General features: G+C 42.5%; 1 protein-coding gene across 5 annotated transcripts in view; it reads left to right on the forward strand.

Moving 5' to 3' along the window:
* Positions 1-3,489: 3,489 nt before the first annotated feature.
* The window catches only part of nbeaa (neurobeachin a), a 460,126-nt gene continuing 442,431 nt past the window's right edge, over positions 3,490-21,184 (forward strand). For all 5 annotated transcript variants that reach the window (XM_060908447.1, XM_060908439.1, XM_060908440.1 and 2 more), the window contains exon 1: positions 3,490-3,712. In XM_060908447.1, coding sequence (XP_060764430.1) covers positions 3,500-3,712 — 213 coding nt within the window. In that variant the 5' untranslated portion in view covers positions 3,490-3,499. The remainder of the gene's footprint in view (positions 3,713-21,184) is intronic.

The raw sequence follows: 21,184 nt of genomic DNA on the forward strand, positions 1-21,184 counted from the left end.
AAGCTGGAGCCTATCCCAGCTGACTACGGGCGAAAGGTGGGGTACACCCTGGACAGGTCATTACAGGGCTGACACATAGATACAGACAACCATTCACACTCACACCTACGATCAATTTAGAGTCACCAGTTAACCTAACCTGCATGTCTTTGGACTGTGGGGGAAACCGGAGCACCGGGAGGAAACCCACGGGGAGAACATGCAAACTCCGCACAGAAAGGCCCTCGCCGGCCACGGGGCTCAAACCCGGACCTTCTTGCTGTGAGGCGACAGCGCTAACCACTACACCACCGTGCCACCACATACCGATTATTATTATTTTTTAAATAAATAATCTGAATGTTGATAATTGTGGACAGAGATGTCGATAACTGTGGAAAAAGTGTCAATAATTGTGGAATGGTGTCACGTGATCTGATACACTTAGTAATCAGGAATCATCTCATCTCATCATCTCTAGCCGCTTTATCCTGTTCTACAGGGTCGCAGGCAAGCTGGAGCCTATCCCAGCTGACTACGGGCGAAAGGCGGGGTACACCCTGGACAAGTCGCCAGGTCATCACAGGGCTGACACATAGACAACCATTCACACTCACATTCACACCTACGGTCAATTTAGAGTCACCAGTTAACCTAACCTGCATGTCTTTGGACTGTGGGGGAAACCGGAGCACCCGGAGGAAACCCATGCGGACACGGGGAGAACATGCAAACTCCACACAGAGAGGCCCTCGCCGGCCCCGGGGCTCGAACCCAGGACCTTCTTGCTGTGAGGCGACAGCGCTAACCACTACACCACCGTGCCACCTAGGGTTGGGCAGTATTACGGTAAGAAGGTATCCCGAGGTATCCAAAAGTACCAACGGTATCGGTCTCATTACCGTCATTTTAAAAAAATATATAATATCTAAATAAATATGGAGTACATGAGGTCATAATATAAAATAATAAATTGAAGATCATCCTGAATAACTGTGTGATCGTATTTTCACTAATTCTATCAATTTCCTAAAGAAGTTCTCATCGCGTGCAGGGTTGTTTATGTCGTTACCATGGCAACCCTGCGTGACATTTGGAGTCTGACAGAAAGCTTCGCAAGAGCCTGAGCCCGGGGGTGTCATGGCTCAGATGGCTAAGGCACCGTACCATAAATCCGGGGACCCCGGTTCAATTCCGACCCGAGGTTATTTCCCGATCCCGTCTCTCTCTCCCCCGCTCATTTCCTGTCTCTCTATACTGTCCTATCTAAAAGAGACTGAGACCGTGGTTGAAAGATGGCAAGTCAAGATAACGAGTTAGTGGCAAAAAAAAAATACAACATTGGCAGTGTGGCAGTATTTTGGTTTCAAACCAAACGAAAAATCTAATATGTCCCCTAAGGCACACCATAGCCTGGGGTACTCCACTTCCACGAGATCTCTCCAATGAGTTGTGTTTTGAGTAGGTTACATGAGTAACAGCAAGGTAAAATAATATAACGTATGACATTTGGGATGTGGGTAATAAACGTTTGAAATGTCATCTACTGAAGAAACGGAAGAAAACATCGTAGCGTAAACTGTTCGGTTTCTGGTGGGAATTAGCAATGCGCTTGCTATCTTTGTTGGGTGTGTTAAACCGTATGGATTTAAGTGGAATAATTGTAAGGAGTTATGTGATCAAGACAACGTTTTAAGCAAGGTAAGGCCATTTGATTATTAATTTCCCCGCCATGGCATGACGTGGGCCCATATGATTTTGCCTTGTGCAGCTATCACGCATTTGAATTAGGTTCGCCTCATTTGCGCTGAAGAATATGGTTTATCGCGCAGTCTAAACGGACTTGGGTGTTGGTTGATTCTTTTTCTTTTTTTTATTTCCCATGCTTGAAAGGGTATGATCCTGCTCATCGTGTACTTTTTTTTTGATGGAGTAGGTGAAATAGTGCTGCAAATGGCGTTTCAACGCAGACGTGTGTAAACGACAGTTGAATGCTATTTTCAAGATGAAGGAAGAGTTGCGTGATGCTTTGAAATATCTCTTAATCCATTCATCAATGCACAAAATTCGCTTTGCTGCTTAATCCATACCACAATGCACACAATTCGCTATGCTGCTTTTAAATAGTACACTTGAGGCATAGGTGCACGTTACACAGTAGGCCGAAACAAATTTTTTTTTTTTCTCGGTAATACCGTATACCCCGGGAAAACACAGAGACGGTTTAAAGGTATCAAAATTTGGATACCGCCCAACCCTAGTGCCACCACATACCGATTATTATTTTTTTAAAAATAAATAATCTGAATGTTGATAATTGTGGACAGAGATGTCGATAACTGTGGAAAAAGTGTCAATAATTGTGGAACGGTGTCACGTGATCTGATACACTTAGTAATCAGGAATCAACTCTTTTTTTTTCCAGTGTTAGTTTGAGTACTTATTCATGCACAATTTACGTACTGTAAGTCTTTTCTACTTTTGCAATGGCCAAAAGATCGTTAAGATGTCGATAATTGTAGCCGCCGCTCTGTATTTAAATATATATATATATATATATATATATATATATATATATATATATATAAGTTTCATTGCCACAGAGGACCAAAATGGGTCCTGGTTCGGGGTCCAGATCCTGAACATCTCAAACATACCGTACAGGTTAGTGTCTGGACCAAACCACGTGATACACACGTGACCCGTTGTCTCCCAGATGGGACTGACTGGCTGACTGACTCTCTCTCTCTCGTGTGTGTGTGAGAAAGAGAGAGAGAGAGAGAGAAAAAGAGAGAGAAAGAGTGAATATTCTCCATAACCATAATCATGTGACTTATTCGACCGTGTCACATATTTCAATCTCATTATAGAAGATTTTCATCACCACGAGTCTGTTATCATTTGTCTATTCTTAGGTTCCTATTAATATCAGATATCGCACGTGCTCCTGCCTGGTCCCCACCTTTATAGGCTCCAGCTCAAATTGCTTCCTCGGTTCTCGCATAGTGCACTGCACAGAGTGTAAAATCCATTATTTCCTCGCCTACGTAGCGCGCTTTTTATAGGGACTGATGTGTTTGAGAATGAGACACGGTCCTCTGAGCTGCTGCTCCCGCGCAGGCGCAGTGCTCGCTACCGCAGCCAGGGGGCGTGAACATGGCGTCCTGAGCAGAGCAGAGCAGAGCAGCAGCAGCGAGCACACAGCCGGAGAGAGAGCGCATCATTTCACTGGACTTTCACATCCACAAGGAGAGAGGGAGACGCCGCGGGAGAGCGCTGCTTCAGCCAGACACACACAATCACAAGCACCACCAGTGTGTGTATGCTTTCCAGAAAAGGATAACGGGTTAAAGAGCAGCGCTCCACGTCGGGGTTTGTTTATTTGTTTAGCGGTTGTTGTTGTTGTTTCTTCCCTCCGGAGAATTCAATTTTCATGCGGTTGCGGTGACGCGAGACAGCAGGTGAGAGCCGAGGCAGGCGGCCGCTCCCTCCATCCTTATTGTCGGGATTTGGGCTGGAAATGGCGAGCGAGAAGCCGCTCACGGCGGAGCGAGAAGCCGCAGGCGGCGGGGACGCCATGGTGTCCGGCTCGGGATCAGTAGTGCTGCCGGCTGGCGTCATCAACCCCGCGGTTCCGATCCGCAACATCCGCATGAAGTTCGCCGTGTTGATCGGCCTCATCCAGGTCGGAGAAGTCAGCAACCGGGACATCGTCGAGACCGTGCTCAATCTGGTGAGTGAGTGGAGGAGTAAGCTTCATTTCATCATCAATGGCTCTCAGATCTCCATCTCCATCTCCTCCTTCATCTCCATCACAGTCTGGGTTCTGTTCCCCGCGCTGTGGCCTCAGTGCTGCTGCTGCTGCTGGATGATGATGATGATGTCATTTAGAGTAGAGTAGAGCAGAGCATCTAAAATCAGGTCCAACAAAGATCTAAACTCAAAGCTCTGTCCAAACCTGTCAGTATCAATCCCCTTCGAGAAGATCCTCAGGGCCTCACTGCCTTTTGTTGACAGCATGAGCGAATCAAGATCGCAGCCACCTTCTTCTTCTTCTTCTTCTCATCATCATTCATACTCTTATTATTATGGCACTGTAATTGGATCAGGTTGCTCATTTCATTCCCAGATTGTTATAACATTGTGTGTGTGTGTGTGTGTGTGTGATGCACTGGCTGGTAACAATGACTTGCCAGATCTCTCCTGTCTGCGTGTGCTTTTGTTTCAGTGCTGAAACAGAGCTGGTTTAGGTATATAGGTGGGTGATGTACTGATGGGATATTGTGGATCGGGACAGCCGGTACGAATTCATTCATTCATATTCAGGACGCGTGAAAGCGCCTGCCTTGGTGCTGCTGCTGCTTTTTTTTTTTTATTTTATTTTATTTTCACGCAGGGATCTCTGGTACATCCACTGGAACTGGTTAGAGAAAGCAACTGGAGCTTGTCAGGAGCCTGGCCGCACAGCCCGGGTTAAAGTGTGCGCACTTGTTACGAAACGGCCCATAAGGCGCATTAAGCGTTAACGTCGGGTTTGCGAATGCATGATCGTGCAAGCTCGATGTGAGCGAAACTACAGGAAGAGGCCTGTTGTGTTCCAGGGGAAGCGTGTTCTATGAAGCGACACGGTCACGTGCAGAAATAAGGGCAAGTCAGGCTTTAATTGATGACGTCACGTGTTCAATCATCTAAGGAAGAGATGAATCCGAATCGAGCAGATCTCATAAACGTGGCCTGTGTAATTCTTTTGTAGATGCTGCAGCGCTCTCAGTGCGCATGAATCCACCAGGACAGTATGTGGAAGCAGGTGGAGGAAAGAGGAGGAGGAGGTTGCTGCAGTGGCGTTGCGCTCGGAAACCTGGCCTGAAACGGATGGGGCTGAGGAGGAAGAGAAGAACGGGGATGATTGGGAGTACCGATGCGTAACGCAGGGGTTTAAGAAAGAGGTGGAGAAATGTCAGGAAGGCAGGACTGAGTCCTTGTAGGTGGGCTAGACCTCATGCATTATGCAGCGTCGGCTGAAACCGCAGCTCGTAGTCCATCGATTGATCCAAACTGCCATTTCGAGGAGCAGATGCGGCGATAGGCTAATTAATAGCCATCTCTGCAGAGGCTTAACCACAGGAGCTCATGCCATTCTTGCACAGAACAAGTGCCTGCATTGTACATTAGCGAACATTATAGCATGAGTTCACACACACGTCATGCGAGTCTGTGTCAACACGCAGCAGCTTCGGTCAGTTCTAGGCTTTTCTGAGAGCAAAGCCGACTTTGTGTCCCACATCGTCGTCCTTTTATGTCCTCCAGGCCGATGGGAGGCTGAACGGGACACATCTTGTCCTGATGTGGAACACAGAATTCTAGTAACGTCCTCAACCGCAGCATGGGGGTGGGAATCCTTCTTTAGCTCGCGGCAAGACAAGTGACTCAACTTGAAGTGAGGGATGAGCTTATTAAGAGGAAGGTATCGAAGAACATATGGTGCGAGTCCGTGTGAGCCAATTGAAACAGCGGTAGTTTGAAGTCTTTCTTCAGATTTAGGTCGGTGTGCCAGGAATGATGTTCCCTGAGCTCAAAAGTTGATTTGATTTGACATTTCTATCATGTTTCACATAACGTTATGAAAAAAAAAAAGTTTTCCTAAAATCTAATGAAATCCGCTTCAGACAGGATCAAATTTCTGGATGTGCGCGGAGGATGGCTGTGATCGTTCCAGTAGATATGATGACGGGATGAGTCATTTCTGTATAAATCATGATGATGAGATGGGGACGTCTTCACAACACATGCAAATTCCATGCATACAAGCTGATTTGATTTGATTTATTTGTTTTAATTTAGTCACAGCCAATTCCCAATCACCAGACATCTTACCACTATCGCACAACAGCTCCCAGTCAGGGAGGGCGAAGTCGAACACGTGCTTTCTCCGAGGCACGTGATGCCAGCCGACTGCTTCTTTTTGGAACTGCAGTGTCAGGGGGCGGAGCAACACACTTGGAGGGAAGCTGAGACTTTCCACCCACTTCCGTGTTTCTGACCCTTTTGGCTTTTATTACGTGCACTTGTAAGATGCACGGCCGTGCAAGTTAGTCCTTATCGTTAGCAGGTCACGTGATTATAACACGTATACTGTAATCATGTAGGCTTCCTGTACCAGGAACCCAACAATTAGCCTAAAAGTGTCACTTTTTCAAAATCGTGTACATTTTCTTGTTCTGCTTTTTACGCCCAGCCAGGACCCGGTTTCCGAGAAACGGGGAAAAAGCTCTTCCTGGTGTGTCTTTTATCCTGAAGAAAAAGTGCAAACCCTTTCTCCACAGGATATAATGGAATCTTTAGCATTACGCCAGTTCATTCGGTGTGTATATTACCTGGGGATCTCGTATAGAAGGTAAAATACGGCTTTCCAGACACGTGCACATGAAGGCTGAAAAAAAAAAAGACTGACGTGACGGATTTGCACGCAGCTAAATGTCTTCATTTCTGGCTTTCCGTGTGGTCAAGTGAGCTCTGGCCTGACGCTGTTCGGGTGACCCCCAGTGGAGCTGACATGGTTGCGATTGTAATCTCGGCAGCGGAGTCCCACTGTTCACACTCGGATGAACTCCGTCTGAAACGCTTGGGTCAGAACTTTCATTTTTTATTCTTAAATGTGTCACACGTTGTGCCTGAAACACTACTAGGTGAAGGTCAGTTTATTATTTGGACACACAAATGAACGTCGTAGTTAAAAGGGCATTTTGTGTTTGTGTCTATTGCCGGATGAAAAACAAAACGTTCTGCTGAGGTTGTAAAAATGCCTCCTAGTTATAAGATATTAGCCACATTAGCATTTCACTACACTGACTAACAAGCAGGCTTGTAGTACTCGAGTCCAGGATTCTTGACTTGACTTGAGCACTGATGACTCGGACTCGTAAACTGGACACGAGGACTCGAATTTTTTCTTTATTTTTTTGTAACGTTCCATAATAATTTGGCATAAGATGTTTTATCTACATTAATTTTAATGCTAATTTTGTGCAAGAGAATGCTATGTTCAGGAACAAGCTAACGTTAATGGCGCTAAAATGCCTGGAGAGAAGCCCCTAGGATTGTCCGCTTTGCTTATACGGACTCCTCGTGCAGTGGGAAAAAATGCACTGCTATGTGCTCCATATGTAGAAGAACTATTGAGGAGACGACGGGGACAACCTTGAACTTCACTCGCCATTTGGCAAGACTCCACCCAGAGAAGGAAGTGACACGCTGTGTTCATTGCTCTGTTGATAGCGCTTGCTGAGCGATGAACTAGCTAGTGTTAACCCTCTGTCATGTTATTTACCCTGTTGATAGTGGGCGGGGCTTGCTGAATGATGAACAAGCTTTTTATCTGTAGCCTGTTAACTAAAACAGGGCAGTCGAGCAGGAACGTTAGTCCAACACAGTAGCAGAGACGCTTTCATATAAAGGCAGCAACAGCCACAGTCAAATGGTGCGGTTGGAGTCTTGTTCTCGCACTTGAACACTGGGGACTCGAGACTGGACTCGGACTTGAGGTTTAGTGACTCGACTACAACACTGCTAACAAGCGTCCTGATGATGGATGGATGGTGTGTTTATGGCTGAACTAAATACTTAATCTCCCATGGTGGACGTATCATCTGCATTTACACCGTACAGAGTGTTAAAGGTATTTATTTTTTTCGCGGTCCAAATCCTGCGCTCTGATTGGCTGGCGAGCGGGTCCGTATCTTACAGTACGGACCCCGGTTACGGACCTCTGGCGACTCGCTCGTTCACAACAACAACAAACATAGTAGCATTTTTTGTCAACATTTATCTTTTTTTATAAGATTTATTTATAAGATTATCAAAAATCTTGTACATTTTTGCCAGCATTTCTCAGGAGAATAGCATTAATTTTACAGCATGGATAGCGATAACGACAGTGTTCACAGCGAAAGCGAAGAAATAAAATAAAACATTTCAGGAGAAAGCTAAAACCTGTAATTTGCTAACACCGAGCAAAAACATGGCTGAATCCTGAATGACTCCTATTTGTATAAATAGGGGACTACATAGGTGGCAAAATGTATTTTTTTTTTTTTTCCTGCCATGGAAGTGCACTTGTATACCGAGGAGGAAGCCATTTGCATTACAGCCGTGAATGAGGATTCAAAATGGCATTAATTTTACAGCATGGATAGTGATAACGACAGTGTTCACAGTGAAAGCGAGTTTTACTACCCTGAGGAAGAAGAAATAAAATAAAACATTTCATGAGAAAGCGAAAAACCTCTAACTTGCTAACGCCGAGCAAAAACATGGCTGAATCCTGAATGACTCCTATAGGCAGCAAAATGTAGTTTTTGTTTTTTTTTTTTCCTGCCATGGAAGTGCACTTGTATACCGAGTAGAAAGCAATTTGCATTACAGCTGTGAATGAGGATTCAAAATGGCGGCGCGGTTCGCCTTGGCTCGGTTTTCCCTTTCGGGCGCTCTCGTTTTCTGTTAGAATTTGGTAAAGAAAAAAATAAATATATTATTTACCAGCTTAAGGTCGATCCGTATGGTGAAATACCGTGACCTCGGCCTTGAATACTGACCTCGGCCCAGAGGGCCTCGGTCAGTACTTTCAAGACCTCAGTCACGGTATTTCACGATACGGACCTCCCAGCTGGTAAATAATATATGCATCTTGCAGTACCAGTTAATACTTTGGACACAACTACAACCCCGATTCCAAAAAAGTTGGGACAAAGTACAAATTGTAAATAAAAATGGAATGCAATGATGTGGACGTTTCAAAATTCCATATTTTATTCAGAATAGAACATAGATGACATATCAAATGTTTAAACTGAGAAAATGTATCATTTAAAGAGAAAAATTAGGTGATTTTAAATTTCATAACACATCTCAAAAAAAGTTGGGACAAGGCCATGTTTACCACTGTGAGACATCCCCTTTTCTCTTTACAACAGTCTGTAAACGTCTGGGGACTGAGGAGACAAGTTGCTCAAGTTTAGGGATAGGAATGTTAACCCATTCTTGTCTAATGTAGGATTCTAGTTGCTCAACTGTCTTAGGTCTTTTTTGTCGTATCTTCCGTTTTATGATGCACCAAATGTTTTCTGTGGGTGAAAGATCTGGACTGCAGGCTGGCCAGTTCAGTACCCGGACCCTTCTTCTACGCAGCCATGATGCTGTAATTGATGCAGTATGTGGTTTGGCATTGTCATGTTGGAAAATGCAAGGTCTTCCCTGAAAGAGACGTCGTCTGGATGGGAGCATATGTTGCTCTAGAACCTGGATATACCTTTCAGCGTTGATGGTGTCTTTCCAGATGTGTAAGCTGCCCATGCCACACGCACTAATGCAACCCCATACCATCAGAGATGCAGGCTTCTGAACTGAGCGCTGATAACAACTTGGGTCATCCTTCTCCTCTTTAGTCCGAATGACACGGCGTCCCTGATTTCCATAAAGAACTTCAAATTTTGATTCGTCTGACCACAGAACAGTTTTCCACTTTGCCACAGTCCATTTTAAATGAGCCTTGGTCCAGAGAAGACATCTGCGCTTCTGGATCGTGTTTAGATACGGCTTCTTCTTTGAACTATAGAGTTTTAGCTGGCAACGGCGGATGGCACGGTGAATTGTGTTCACAGATAACATTCTCTGGAAATATTCCTGAGCCCATTTTGTGATTTCCAATACAGAAGCATGCCTGTATGTGATGCAGTGCCGTCTAAGGGCCCGAAGATCACGGGTACCCAGTATGGTTTTCCGGCCTTGACCTTTACGCACAGAGATTCTTCCAGATTCTCTGAATCTTTTGATGATATTATGCACTGTAGATGATATGTTCAAACTCTTTTCAATTCTACACTGTCAAACTCCTTTCTGATATTGCTCCCCTATTTGTCGGCGCAGAATTAGGGGGATTGGTGATCCTCTTCCCATCTTTACTTCTGAGAGCCGCTGCCACTCCAAGATGCTCTTTTTATACCCAGTCATGTTAATGACCTATTGCCAGTTGACCTAATGAGTTGCAATTTGGTCCTCCAGCTGTTCCTTTTTTGTTCCTTTAACTTTTCCAGCCTCTTATTGCTCCTGTCCCAACTTTTTTGAGATGTGTTGCTGTCATGAAATTTCAAATGAGCCAATATTTGGCATGAAATTTCAAAATGTCTCACTTTCAACATTTGATATGTTGTCTATGTTCTATTGTGAATACAATATCAGTTTTTGAGATTTGTAAATTATTGCATTCCGTTTTTATTTACAATTTGTTCTTTGTCCCAACTTTTTTGGAATCGGGGTTGTACGCATTCATAGGATTTTTTGTATTTTGACTGTTTTCTTCATTGGAGAACAACACTGTTAATCATCAAAACTACCCGTTTGAGACCATTAAACAGTAAATAATACAAATAAAGTAAATAGCCCTGTTCCATAACTGTAGTAATCCGTATTGAGTCAAGAACCGAACAGCTAAGCAAAGAGAAACGAGATCCGTCATTACTTTAAGATATGAAGTGTCTTTAATAAAAAAATAAAGAAAGAAAGAAAGAAAATCCACTGAATTAGAAACCGAGTCCTGTCTGGTACGGTATGTGTATAAACTGACAAGTTGCTTGGAATAAAGCGGTGCTGCAGCAGATGTTCCCTTACACTGCAAAGAAGACAGCAGGACTTTTTTTTTTTGGTGAAGTGTAAGAACTCGTCTTCGATGAGCGTACTGTATGTCCGAACCCGTGTTTGTGGCCCTGTGGAAAATTGCCTACATTAGATTCATAGATTTCATCAACCCAAAGATGATGAAGCACCTCGTTTTTGTGGCCACGTAACACACAATTCTTCCTCACAGAAATCGGTTTGTTTAGTCAATAAGGTCAGCTTATAAGCACGTGCCTTTAGACATTTTACTGCAATTGATGAAGCAGTAAGACCTTTTGAGAATGCAGCAGATCGAAACAGCATCGACGTGCCCAAAAATAAAATGGCCATGACTAATAGTGTAAGAAACACTTGCCACATGCTAGAAAAGGATTCTAAAGTGTTGGTGTGTTTTTGTAGTCGTTGCCTTTGAATACTCCCTTCTCTCTCTCTCTTTCTCTCTCTCTCTCACACACACACACACACACACACAGAGCTACCATGGGCTTGATGTGTAGAACTCTCCTGCCATTACCAGTGCATCATTGTTGCCATGGAAATGGAGTCATGGGACCTCAGCACTGGCTTCCCACCTTACCAACTGTTGTCATCTGGTTTTTTTTTTTTTTTCTCTCCCCCAGCAGCATCAGCATAGCCAACTGTGATTTTAATCCACAGTATAATCTTTTTGCTCGCCATCATTTTAATGATGCATATAACAGGACAAAGGATAAAGCAGTTGGGGTTTTTTTTGGTCAAATGATGCTTGAATAACCCACGGCTCTGTGGTTCACCAGGGACACCTCGTGTGTCCATCTCTCTCTCATGACTGACTGGATGCGATGGTGTCTCCAAAACAGCGCCACATTAGTTCCATCCCTTGCTTTTGCGAAATTGCCAAGGTCAGGAGTAGAAGCTCAAGATCACGCAGTCAGCACAACCCAGCCTCAGACAGCAGACAAACGCAGCCCAGAGACAGTCCTACACTGTGTAGAACAGCACCGAGCAAGCCAACACGGCCCAGAGCAGCTAATCAGCAGCACTTTCTGCCAATCGTCACTATTTCACTCTGCCTTCATCGTCAGCAAATCACAACCAGCACATCTGCGCCGTACACTAGTGCAGGATGGAGACTGCAGCTCGGAACATGTGACGTGTACAGGGCCAAACGTATGAATAGATTAGATTAGAAATTTGTCTTTATTGTGTATATAGTGTGTATCTTGTTTACTGCAGTGTCGCACTGTTCTTGGTGGCCAACGGTTTTATTGAAATGGAAACTTTCCACTCATCATACGCAGTCATAGTTTGCACATAAGGCCAGCCTTAAAAAATTTTGTTGGCGGTAACCTGTGTGTGTGTGTGTAATATATAGTGCTCAACGTAAATAAGTGCACCCCCTTTGAAAAGTAACATTTGAAACAATCTCTCAATGAACACAAACAATTTCCAAAATGTTGACAAGACAAAGTTTAATATAACATCTGTTTAACTTATAATGGGAAAGTAAGGGTAATAATATAAACTTAGATTACACATTTTTCAGTTTTACTCAAATTAGGGTGGTGCAAAAATGCGTACACCCCACAACAAAAACTACTACATCTAGTACTTTGTATGGCCTCCATGATTTTTAATGACCGCACCAAGTCTTCTAGGCATGGAACGAACAAGTTGGCGACATTTTGCAACATCAATCTTTTTCCGTCCTTCAACAACGACCTCTTTTAGTGACTGGATGCTGGATGGAGAGTGATGCTAAGTGAAGAGCAATATTTAATAGTGTGTGTGACAGTAAAGAGAGAAATTTTGAAGAACCTTTTCTGCATGGCATTATTTTCTCTCAGGTTAAGAATTTTCACATTTGCATTTGCCTAGTTCGTGGGTATGTAACGATTCACCCAGTTCATTCAGTTCAATGGGCCAGCCATGGCCTAAAGGTTAGAGAAAGCATCCTTGGGGTTCAAAGGGTTGCCAGTTCGATTCCCAGGACCAGCGGAAAAATCCATGGCTGGAGTGCCATTGAGCAAAGCACCTAACCCCCGACTGCTCCCCAGGCACTGTGTGTGTGTGTTGTTTGTACGTCACTCTGGATAAGTGTACAGTAAATGCCTGTAATGATATTTAAACACAAAAAAGAATTACATTTTTATTACCAAAAAAAGCAACATTTATTTTCCTATTCCTTTATCAATTCAAATGTTCCTTTTGGTAAATAAACCTAACCCCCCCCCCCCCCCCCCCCCCCCCCCCCCCCCCATCAACAATATTATTTCCCCACATTTGTAAAGGTAAGAGTAAAATAAAATAGACTAACGATATTCCTTTTTATTAAAAATGTAATAACAAGTAGGTCTTTTCTTAATAACCGTTTATGTGCATCTATACTACTTCCATTTGCTTCTCCTTTATCTTTCGGCCGTCTGTAAAACTACAGCTCAGATTTCTTGTGAAATCTATTTGAACAGTCGACATTAACGGTAGTCCGACTGTCCGGACAAGTCAAATCAGCATCTTCCTGTTTGACGGGACAAGTTGAATATTTGTTGAAATTCACAATTTTTATAGTAATTATTCAAGAGGGCGGCACGGTGGTGTAGTGGTTAGCGCTGTCGCCTCACAGCAAGAAGGTCTGGGTTCGAGCCCCGTGGCCGGCGAGGGCCTTTCTGTGTGGAGTTTGCATGTTCTCCCCGTGTCCGCGTGGGTTTCCTCCGGGTGCTCCGGTTTCCCCCCACAGTCCAAAGACATGCAGGTTAGGTTAACTGGTGACTCTAAATTGACCGTAGGTGTGAATGTGAGTGTGAATGGTTGTCTGTGTCTGTGTGTCAGCCCTGTGATGACCTGGCGACTTGTCCAGGGTGTACCCGGCCGTTTGCCCGTAGTCAGCTGGGATAGGCTCCAGCTTGCCTGTGACCCTGTAGAAGGATAAAGCGGCTAGAGATAATGAGATGAGATTATTCAAGAGCTACATCAATAAAGTTCCAACAAAACTAGTTCAATCCCCTCAGCGATCCAGCCGTGTTATTGTTTATGAAATCCCGGGGAAGCCGAGTACAGCAGGTGCATGTGTAGTAAAAAAAAAAATAAAAATAAGCACGTGTTTGTTTGTTTGTTTTATTAGGATCCCCATTAGCTGCAGCAACACTGCAGCTATTCTTCCTGGGGTCCAACACATAGTATACAATACGTTACAACAGAAAATTAAAAACAGACCAATAAAGGTACCATAATAGAAAAAGAAATGAAACTAACAAAATTATACTACAAAATATACTTTTAATTACTGATAATATATTCAATACAATGCATATCCAGACATTCTACAACTAGCATCAAAGTATTCTCTATTTATTACTTACTAGTTATTATTCCTTGCTCATCTCATCTCATCTCATCTCATTATCTCTAGCCGCTTTATCCTGTTCTACAGGGTAGCAGGCAAGCTGGAGCCTATCCCAGCTGACTACGGGCGAAAGGCGGGGTACACCCTGGACAAGTCGCCAGGTCATCACAGGGCTGACACATAGACACAGACAACCATTCACACTCACATTCACACCTACGGTCAATTTAGAGTCACCAGTTAACCTAACCTGCATGTCTTTGGACTGTGGGGGAAACCGGAGCACCCGGAGGAAACCCACGCGGACACGAGGAGAACATGCAAACTCCGCACAGAAAGGCCCTCGCCGGCCACGGGGCTCGAACCCAGGACCTTCTTGCTGTGAGGCGACAGCGCTAACCACTACGCCACCGTGCCGCCATTCTATAGTCTATATTTATTTAATAATTCAAATAGTTTTATATGTATCCATTTAAGAAATGTTTCTTCACTAACAATGTGAAATCTTTTTTCCTAATAGTTTGCCCAAAGTGTTTGGGGAGTAAGTTCCAGGCATACATGGCTCTGTACATCACCGTTCTTTTACTGTAGTTTGTTTTTATTTTTGGCAGTGAAAAATGTCCTCTTGCCACATGTCTTGTAGTGTAGTTATGATTGTCTGAACTATAATATAGTTTCCTGTGTAGAACTTGTGGGATTTTGGATGTGGATGCATTTCTTAGAAATATTAATAACGAATAAAATAGTCTGTCCCTCACCATTAACCAGCTGAGATTTTTATGCATTTTAAATACATTTGTTCTGAAATCGTAACCAAGGACAATGCGTGCTGCTCTGTTTTGCACTTTTTTGAAGTTTATTAACCATGTCTGCTGTGGCGTTTGACCAGACCACTGGGCAATAGTCAAGATTTGACAAAATTAAAGCTTCTATTACCCGTTTAGTTGATTTTGGAGACAGACATGCCTTGCATCTTCTAATAAGTCAAGTTTATTTGTATAGCACTTTTAACAATAAACATTGTCGCAAAGCAGCTTTACAGAATTTGAACGACTTAAAACATGAGCTAATTTTATCCCTAATCTATCCCCAATGAGCAAGCCTTGTGGCTCCGGTGGATAAGGCGCCATACCATAAATCCGGGGACCTGGGTTCAATTCCAGCCCAAGGTCATTTCCCTCTCCATCTCTCTCTCCTGCTCATTTCCTGTCTCTACACTGTCCTATACAATAAAGCTTAAAAAAGCCCCCCCAAAATAAATAATAAATTTAAAAAAAAAAAATGGCGGTGCTGACACTTCACATTTTGAAGTCTCGCACAAGTCTCGTGAAGGTCGTGTGGATAAGCGACGCCTGCCGTGGACCAAACGAACTAAATTCAACATGGATAAAAAAAACGAATAGGCTGATAAGTATAATATTTAGTTGCCAATACGAGTCATGATATGAGGTTACGAAAACCGAAAACGTAATTGAATAACACGTTAATTAAGAAATAAAGCAAGTTTAAAAACGACTTCAGTTCCCCTTTAAAATTTGAGTTTTATTGAAAAATTATAACTCATTAAAGCATAATGATTATCATAACTAGACCTGCTTTTTGATAAACATTTTTTGTCAAACACTTTCCTTTTGTTGAACTAGTAAATACACAGTAATGAGAAGGCTATGGTCAGGATGAGTGAAAAATCTTACTGCTTGTCCGACCGGACGAGTGGGTTAAAAAGTAATGTCGAGCCATGTGATTGCATAATAACTCTTTCCCATTTTAGATCCTTTTTTGTGTGTTTTCACAGCGTTAGAACCTACTCATCTACAGGGTGGAGTGATGTGGTGCAACTTTACATGAAGGCCGCTCCAGCGCCGTACTTATTATGGTCCTTTAACAGCATGTGCTGAAATGTTTCGTTTCTCTTTTACGACAGCAATTTGCCAACATAGTTATGTTTAATGGTGTGGAAAGTCTGAAAATCAAGGTAGTTCTTGTTATTTAGTCTCTTGTATTTCTTTCTTCTGAAGTAAATAAAACATGCAGCTTCTTACAAAGAGCTGACGCTGGAGACTCCATTAAAAAAAAGTGTGTGTATATATAAATATAAATAAAACACCTTCCTACAGAAAAGATGCATTAGCTAAAAGATGATGAGCCTTTTTTTCCCCAAGATTAGGTCTCGAAAGGTTAGGTGGGTTTGACATTTTGAATAATTCCCACCTATATTCAAGAAGCTCCACCTCCAGGATCTGTAGTGGCTTGTATGGGGTCTTTCAGTGACGTCACGGGTTTTTGTTTATCACGTAGCGCCCGCCGTATTGCCGGACAAACAAAGAAACAGCCACGACAGTTAATAATGAAAATCGAGATGACTGCAGTCGGTACAATCTCTCTGAAATGATAAATTTATTTTCTACCAGTAGATTCCGTTACATCCAAAAGCTGAAACATGCAGGCATCACAGATCCATGCAAGTTACCCACAAATGTATCTATTTATTCTGCACACTGTGCTCTCTCTCTCTCTCTCTCTCTCTCTCTCTCTCTCTGTGTCCGTGTGTTCACTGCTTCACGTGGGTTAAATGCAGAGGATGAGTTTCGCTGTGCTTGAGTGTACGTGTGACAAAAATAAAGGCTTTTTCTTCTTAATTTACCCACAAATGTATTTATTCCACTTGAAAAGTGTTCGACAAACTAGCTACTGGATTTGGGACACTGACATCCTGAATTATTTAGTATTTGGGACTTCTAAATACACCAGAGATGCTAAAGGCATACGAAAGTACAGACGCCGACCAATATTTCGAGGCAGGTTTAGTTCTGGAAAGTTATGGGAAATTCCTGATAAAGAAAAATACCTTCTGGCAAAGGTAAGCCCATAAACAAGCCAGGGCCTAGGTCTAGCATATTTTATGGCGTTTCGCCGAGTCTACATTATCAGTATATAAACACACTGCTAGTCTCACCAAGCATTAGATCTAATAAAATATATCGCATCCAAAGCCCACATCCAGATATACATTTTAATGTTGCACAGAGCTGTTGCACAGAGCTTTCACACTAACCTGATATAAACTGTTCTCCACACACACAGGAATGATTTTTTCTTCCTGTTTAACTGCAGCTCGCCATTTTTCTCATCTTTCTGGGTTCACTGGGAAGTGGTGAAAAGTTAAACCAGGCTTATTGCCACGTCTGTTATTACATCCAAAAGCACTACAGGTCTCTGGCTTTGTTCTTTCAGATGTAACTTCTGCAAGTTATTCTGGAGAGGTTTACTGAATTTGGCTTACAATCACTCGTGTACACTTGTGCCAGTCGATGGCAAACACAAAGCTCGCCAGGCAATATGGCCGCGTAAACAAATCCGCAGTTATGATGACATCACGTGAATGTCCTCCATAGCATCTGTAAAATGACTGACGACACAAACGGGTATTCCAGCCTGGAAGTCAGTTTTCCAAGCAGGTTTTGTTTTTCTGTTGACTTTTGTTGTGACTCTAGCATAGACCAAGCTCTGTCTGAAACCGCTACTCGATCCTGATAGATGTACATTTTATGTGTTTAATGGGTGTGGCCTCATTGCTTTACCCTAAAATATTCCCTTCTGTTGTTGAATTAGGCTTTCAGTCTGGTAAAGCTGCAATATAATCAATTAAGTCCAGCCCTAAACAAGCAGATAAGCTGGCAGATTGATTCATCACAAGTACCTAGATGTGTCTGTGGCGATTGAAAATGAGAACAAAGCCCAAGTGATCTTTGCTTCCAGTTAAATCTGTGTACATCTTAAGACCAGAAGAACACAGCATTTGCACAGCCACTCTGTGATGCTTTTTGTTTTATATAGGACATGAAATGTGCAGGCTAATATTCTGTGCTTTTCCTGCACTGCTGTCATAAATCTAACACGCAAATAATCTGTATCGATTGTCAGAACGTTATAAAGCTGCATCACCACTGTATATGATCACGTAAAGTCCGCTAAGCTTTTAAAGCAGTGGCTCGGCGATTTCATTAAGCTGAGACACTTCATTACAGATGAGCCATTAAGAGACAGATTGTCGTGTCTTCCTTTATTATTATTGACCAGACACCTTCCTTCATTAGCGGGCAACAGGCGGATGATCCATGCCTCTGCGCTCCATCTTATTCAGGAGGAAATGCGTTGAGCAAACGAAATGTATTTTGCAGTAAATCATTTTTGAAACAGTTGTCATTGGTGGCTTTTTGCAAGGTTCGTTCCTCTGAAATGGAGCAGATCAGACCTCGGAGACTTTACACTTCCACGTTAAATGATTGACAGTAATACTGAGAAGCTCTTGATATCAAGTCACACTTTTATGCTAGTTTTTTTTCTGGCGCCTGCATACCTTTTATACATATGGAGGATAAAAAGCAAGAGCTACTCAATGACATCATTGTTGAAACATCTCTGTCTGGCAGGTTTCCATGTCTTGGTAAAATGTTACAAGATTATATTTCAACTATTCTTGGACATAGTCCTGTGCAAAAGTCTTGGGGGCATGTTAAGAAATGCTGTAGACCAAAAGTGGCTTAAAAATAATAGTAAGTCATAATAAATGAATCACAGTCACTATTTGGTGTGAGACGGCCCTTTGCTTTAAAAAAAAACAGTATTGGGTACAATGAGTGCAGTTTTATAAGGAAATGAGCTGTAGGTTTTACTGAGCGTCTTACAGAACCAGCCACAGTTCTTCTGGACACTTTGTCACACTCGCTTCTTAATTTTGCCGCGAAACCCGGTAGCCTTCATTATGTTTTCTTTTTTTAATCTGAAAAGTGGTCTCTTTTAAATAATATTGGCTGGCTTTGAGTGGTCTATCAGATTTTTTCCATTCAGCTAGCATGATATAGAACAAGTCGAGGATGAGTAGCTGAATTAAATATATCTGATATACCACAAAAAAGCCATTATAATATTATTATTATTATTATTATTATTATTGTACATGCACATTCAATGGAACAATTATAGATTTTACAAAAAGTTAAGAAAAGGGTGGTAACATGGCAATATTGAATGCTGATTCTGATCGAATGTAATTCAATGTTCTGTCAATCCAATGTACAAAGTCAAAGTTCTAACAATAAAAATGGTACAAGTCCAAAAATCCTGAACAACAGTCCAACTTGTATCCAGGTTGACAGTTCAAGTTCAAAGTTATTTTTGGTCGTAGTTAATTGTTACATTGCAGTTGTTCCAAGCAAAAGGGCTTTGCTGAGTGAAGTCCTCTTGTAAAAGTCTCTGTCACTTTTCCTCACCTCCAAGTAGAACTTTGACAATATTTCCACTATTGCACTCTCTTCCAGTTTTTCGATGTCCATTGGTATGTTTTTCTCTTGTAAATATGCGTGAAGAATATCCAGTGAAGTTTTGGTAGCCTTTCGGGTGTTCAGTGCATCTTTCTTTTTAAATCTTCCGCTTTTAATGAAGCAAACCTCGACCCCATGTTTGTGTACAAACTGTCAGTTACTCACTAGTGCAGAAGTTTGACGTCTCTGATGTGTCTCTCTTCCAGTTTTTCGATGTCCTTTGGTACGTTTTTCTCTTGTAAATATGCATCAAGAATATCTAATTAAGTTTTGGTAGCCTTTCTGGTGTTCAGCATGTCTTTAGTTTGTTTTCAGTTTATTTATTTATTGATTGCTTAATTATAGCACTAGATTAGCCTTGTCTTCTCTCTTTCCCAACTGACAAAGAACAATTGTGCGCATGCGCAGCAGAAAAGTTTGGTCATTGGATCTTCACATGAGCTCCGATGTGTGATGTCATGTTGTCTTGACAATGTGCAATATTGTAACAATATTGCACACTCATTCTCTTTTGGGGAGAGTGGCGTAATACATGGAGGATAAGCGATATGATAACAATATTGCATGCTATCAGTAAACCTGCTAGAAGGGAATAGAATACATGTTTTTATTCCATCGTAAAAGCGGCCCGTATGTGTAATAATATGTAATATGCGGCTCAGAGACAAATAATTTTTTTCCTGTAACGTTTAATTTTGTGCTGGAAAACGAACGTTTGGAACGCTAAAATGTTTTTGTACTTACTCGATAATGTAGAAGTCTCTCATCTCATTATCTCTAGCCGCTTTATCCTGTTCTACAGGGTCGCAGGCAAGCTGGAGCCAGCTGACTACGGGCGAAAAGCGGGGTACACCCTGGACAAGTCGCCAGGTCATCACAGGGCTGACACATAGACACAGACAACCATTCACACTCACACTTACGGTCAATTTAGAGTCACCAGTTAACCTAACCTGCATGTCTTTGGACTGTGGGGGAAACCGGAGCACCCGGAGGAAACCCACGCAGACACGTGGAGAACATGCAAACTCCGCACAGAAAGGCCCTCGCCGGCTACGGGGCTCGAACCCGGACCTTCTTGCTGTGAGGCGACAGCGCTAACCACTACACCACCGTGCCGCCAATGTAGAAGTCATAAAATAGAAATCTATAACAAAGTTTGTATGGGAAAAAAAAAAATAGGTGGCCTAAGACTTTTGCACAAGACTGTTTGTTTCTGTACTGCAGTGTTGAGATGTTAAACATGAGCCTGAGGTGGTAGTCATTCTTTACAGGGGTCAAAAAAGTCGCTGGCCAACTGGCCCATGGTCAGCAGTGTTTTGGAAGGACTAGCAGAGGGTTTATGTTGCCAGCCCGTCTGGCCATTTAGGTTTTTGTTTATCGCATATATACATGAAGTATGTTGATTTTATTAATTTTTTTTCTTCCACATTGTGTAAGGTGGGGTGGGGGCATTCTCATTGAAATCAGTTTATATGAAGCGTACTGCATGAATCAGTTTTGACGTTAACTATGGAACTAGAATTGATTCAGTGCTTCTTTTGAATTAGGCCTGCTAGTAAACATGAATAGCTGTGTAAGCCCTTATGTAGGCTATATCAGTTTTCCCAAATATCAAAAAAATATACTGGTAAAAAAAGATTTAATAAGAACGCACATGTATTTGGACTCGCATCTCGATTGTCTTCAAAATCCATCAGCTTTTCTTTTTCCAGAATATTTGTACACCTGCATACAGGTGATGCATGTCAGGATTTGGAGTTAATCACTGAATCACGCTACAGGCTGATGCCCGATACGTCTGATTAATTTTTCACTGCTGGTTTGACTCGCATCAAGCATTTGTGAGAAATGTGTGAGAAACAAGCCCACACGCACTGCATGCTCCTTT

Source organism: Neoarius graeffei, chromosome 25, assembly GCF_027579695.1.
Source record: "Neoarius graeffei isolate fNeoGra1 chromosome 25, fNeoGra1.pri, whole genome shotgun sequence".
Classification (NCBI taxonomy): Eukaryota; Metazoa; Chordata; class Actinopteri; order Siluriformes; family Ariidae; genus Neoarius; species Neoarius graeffei.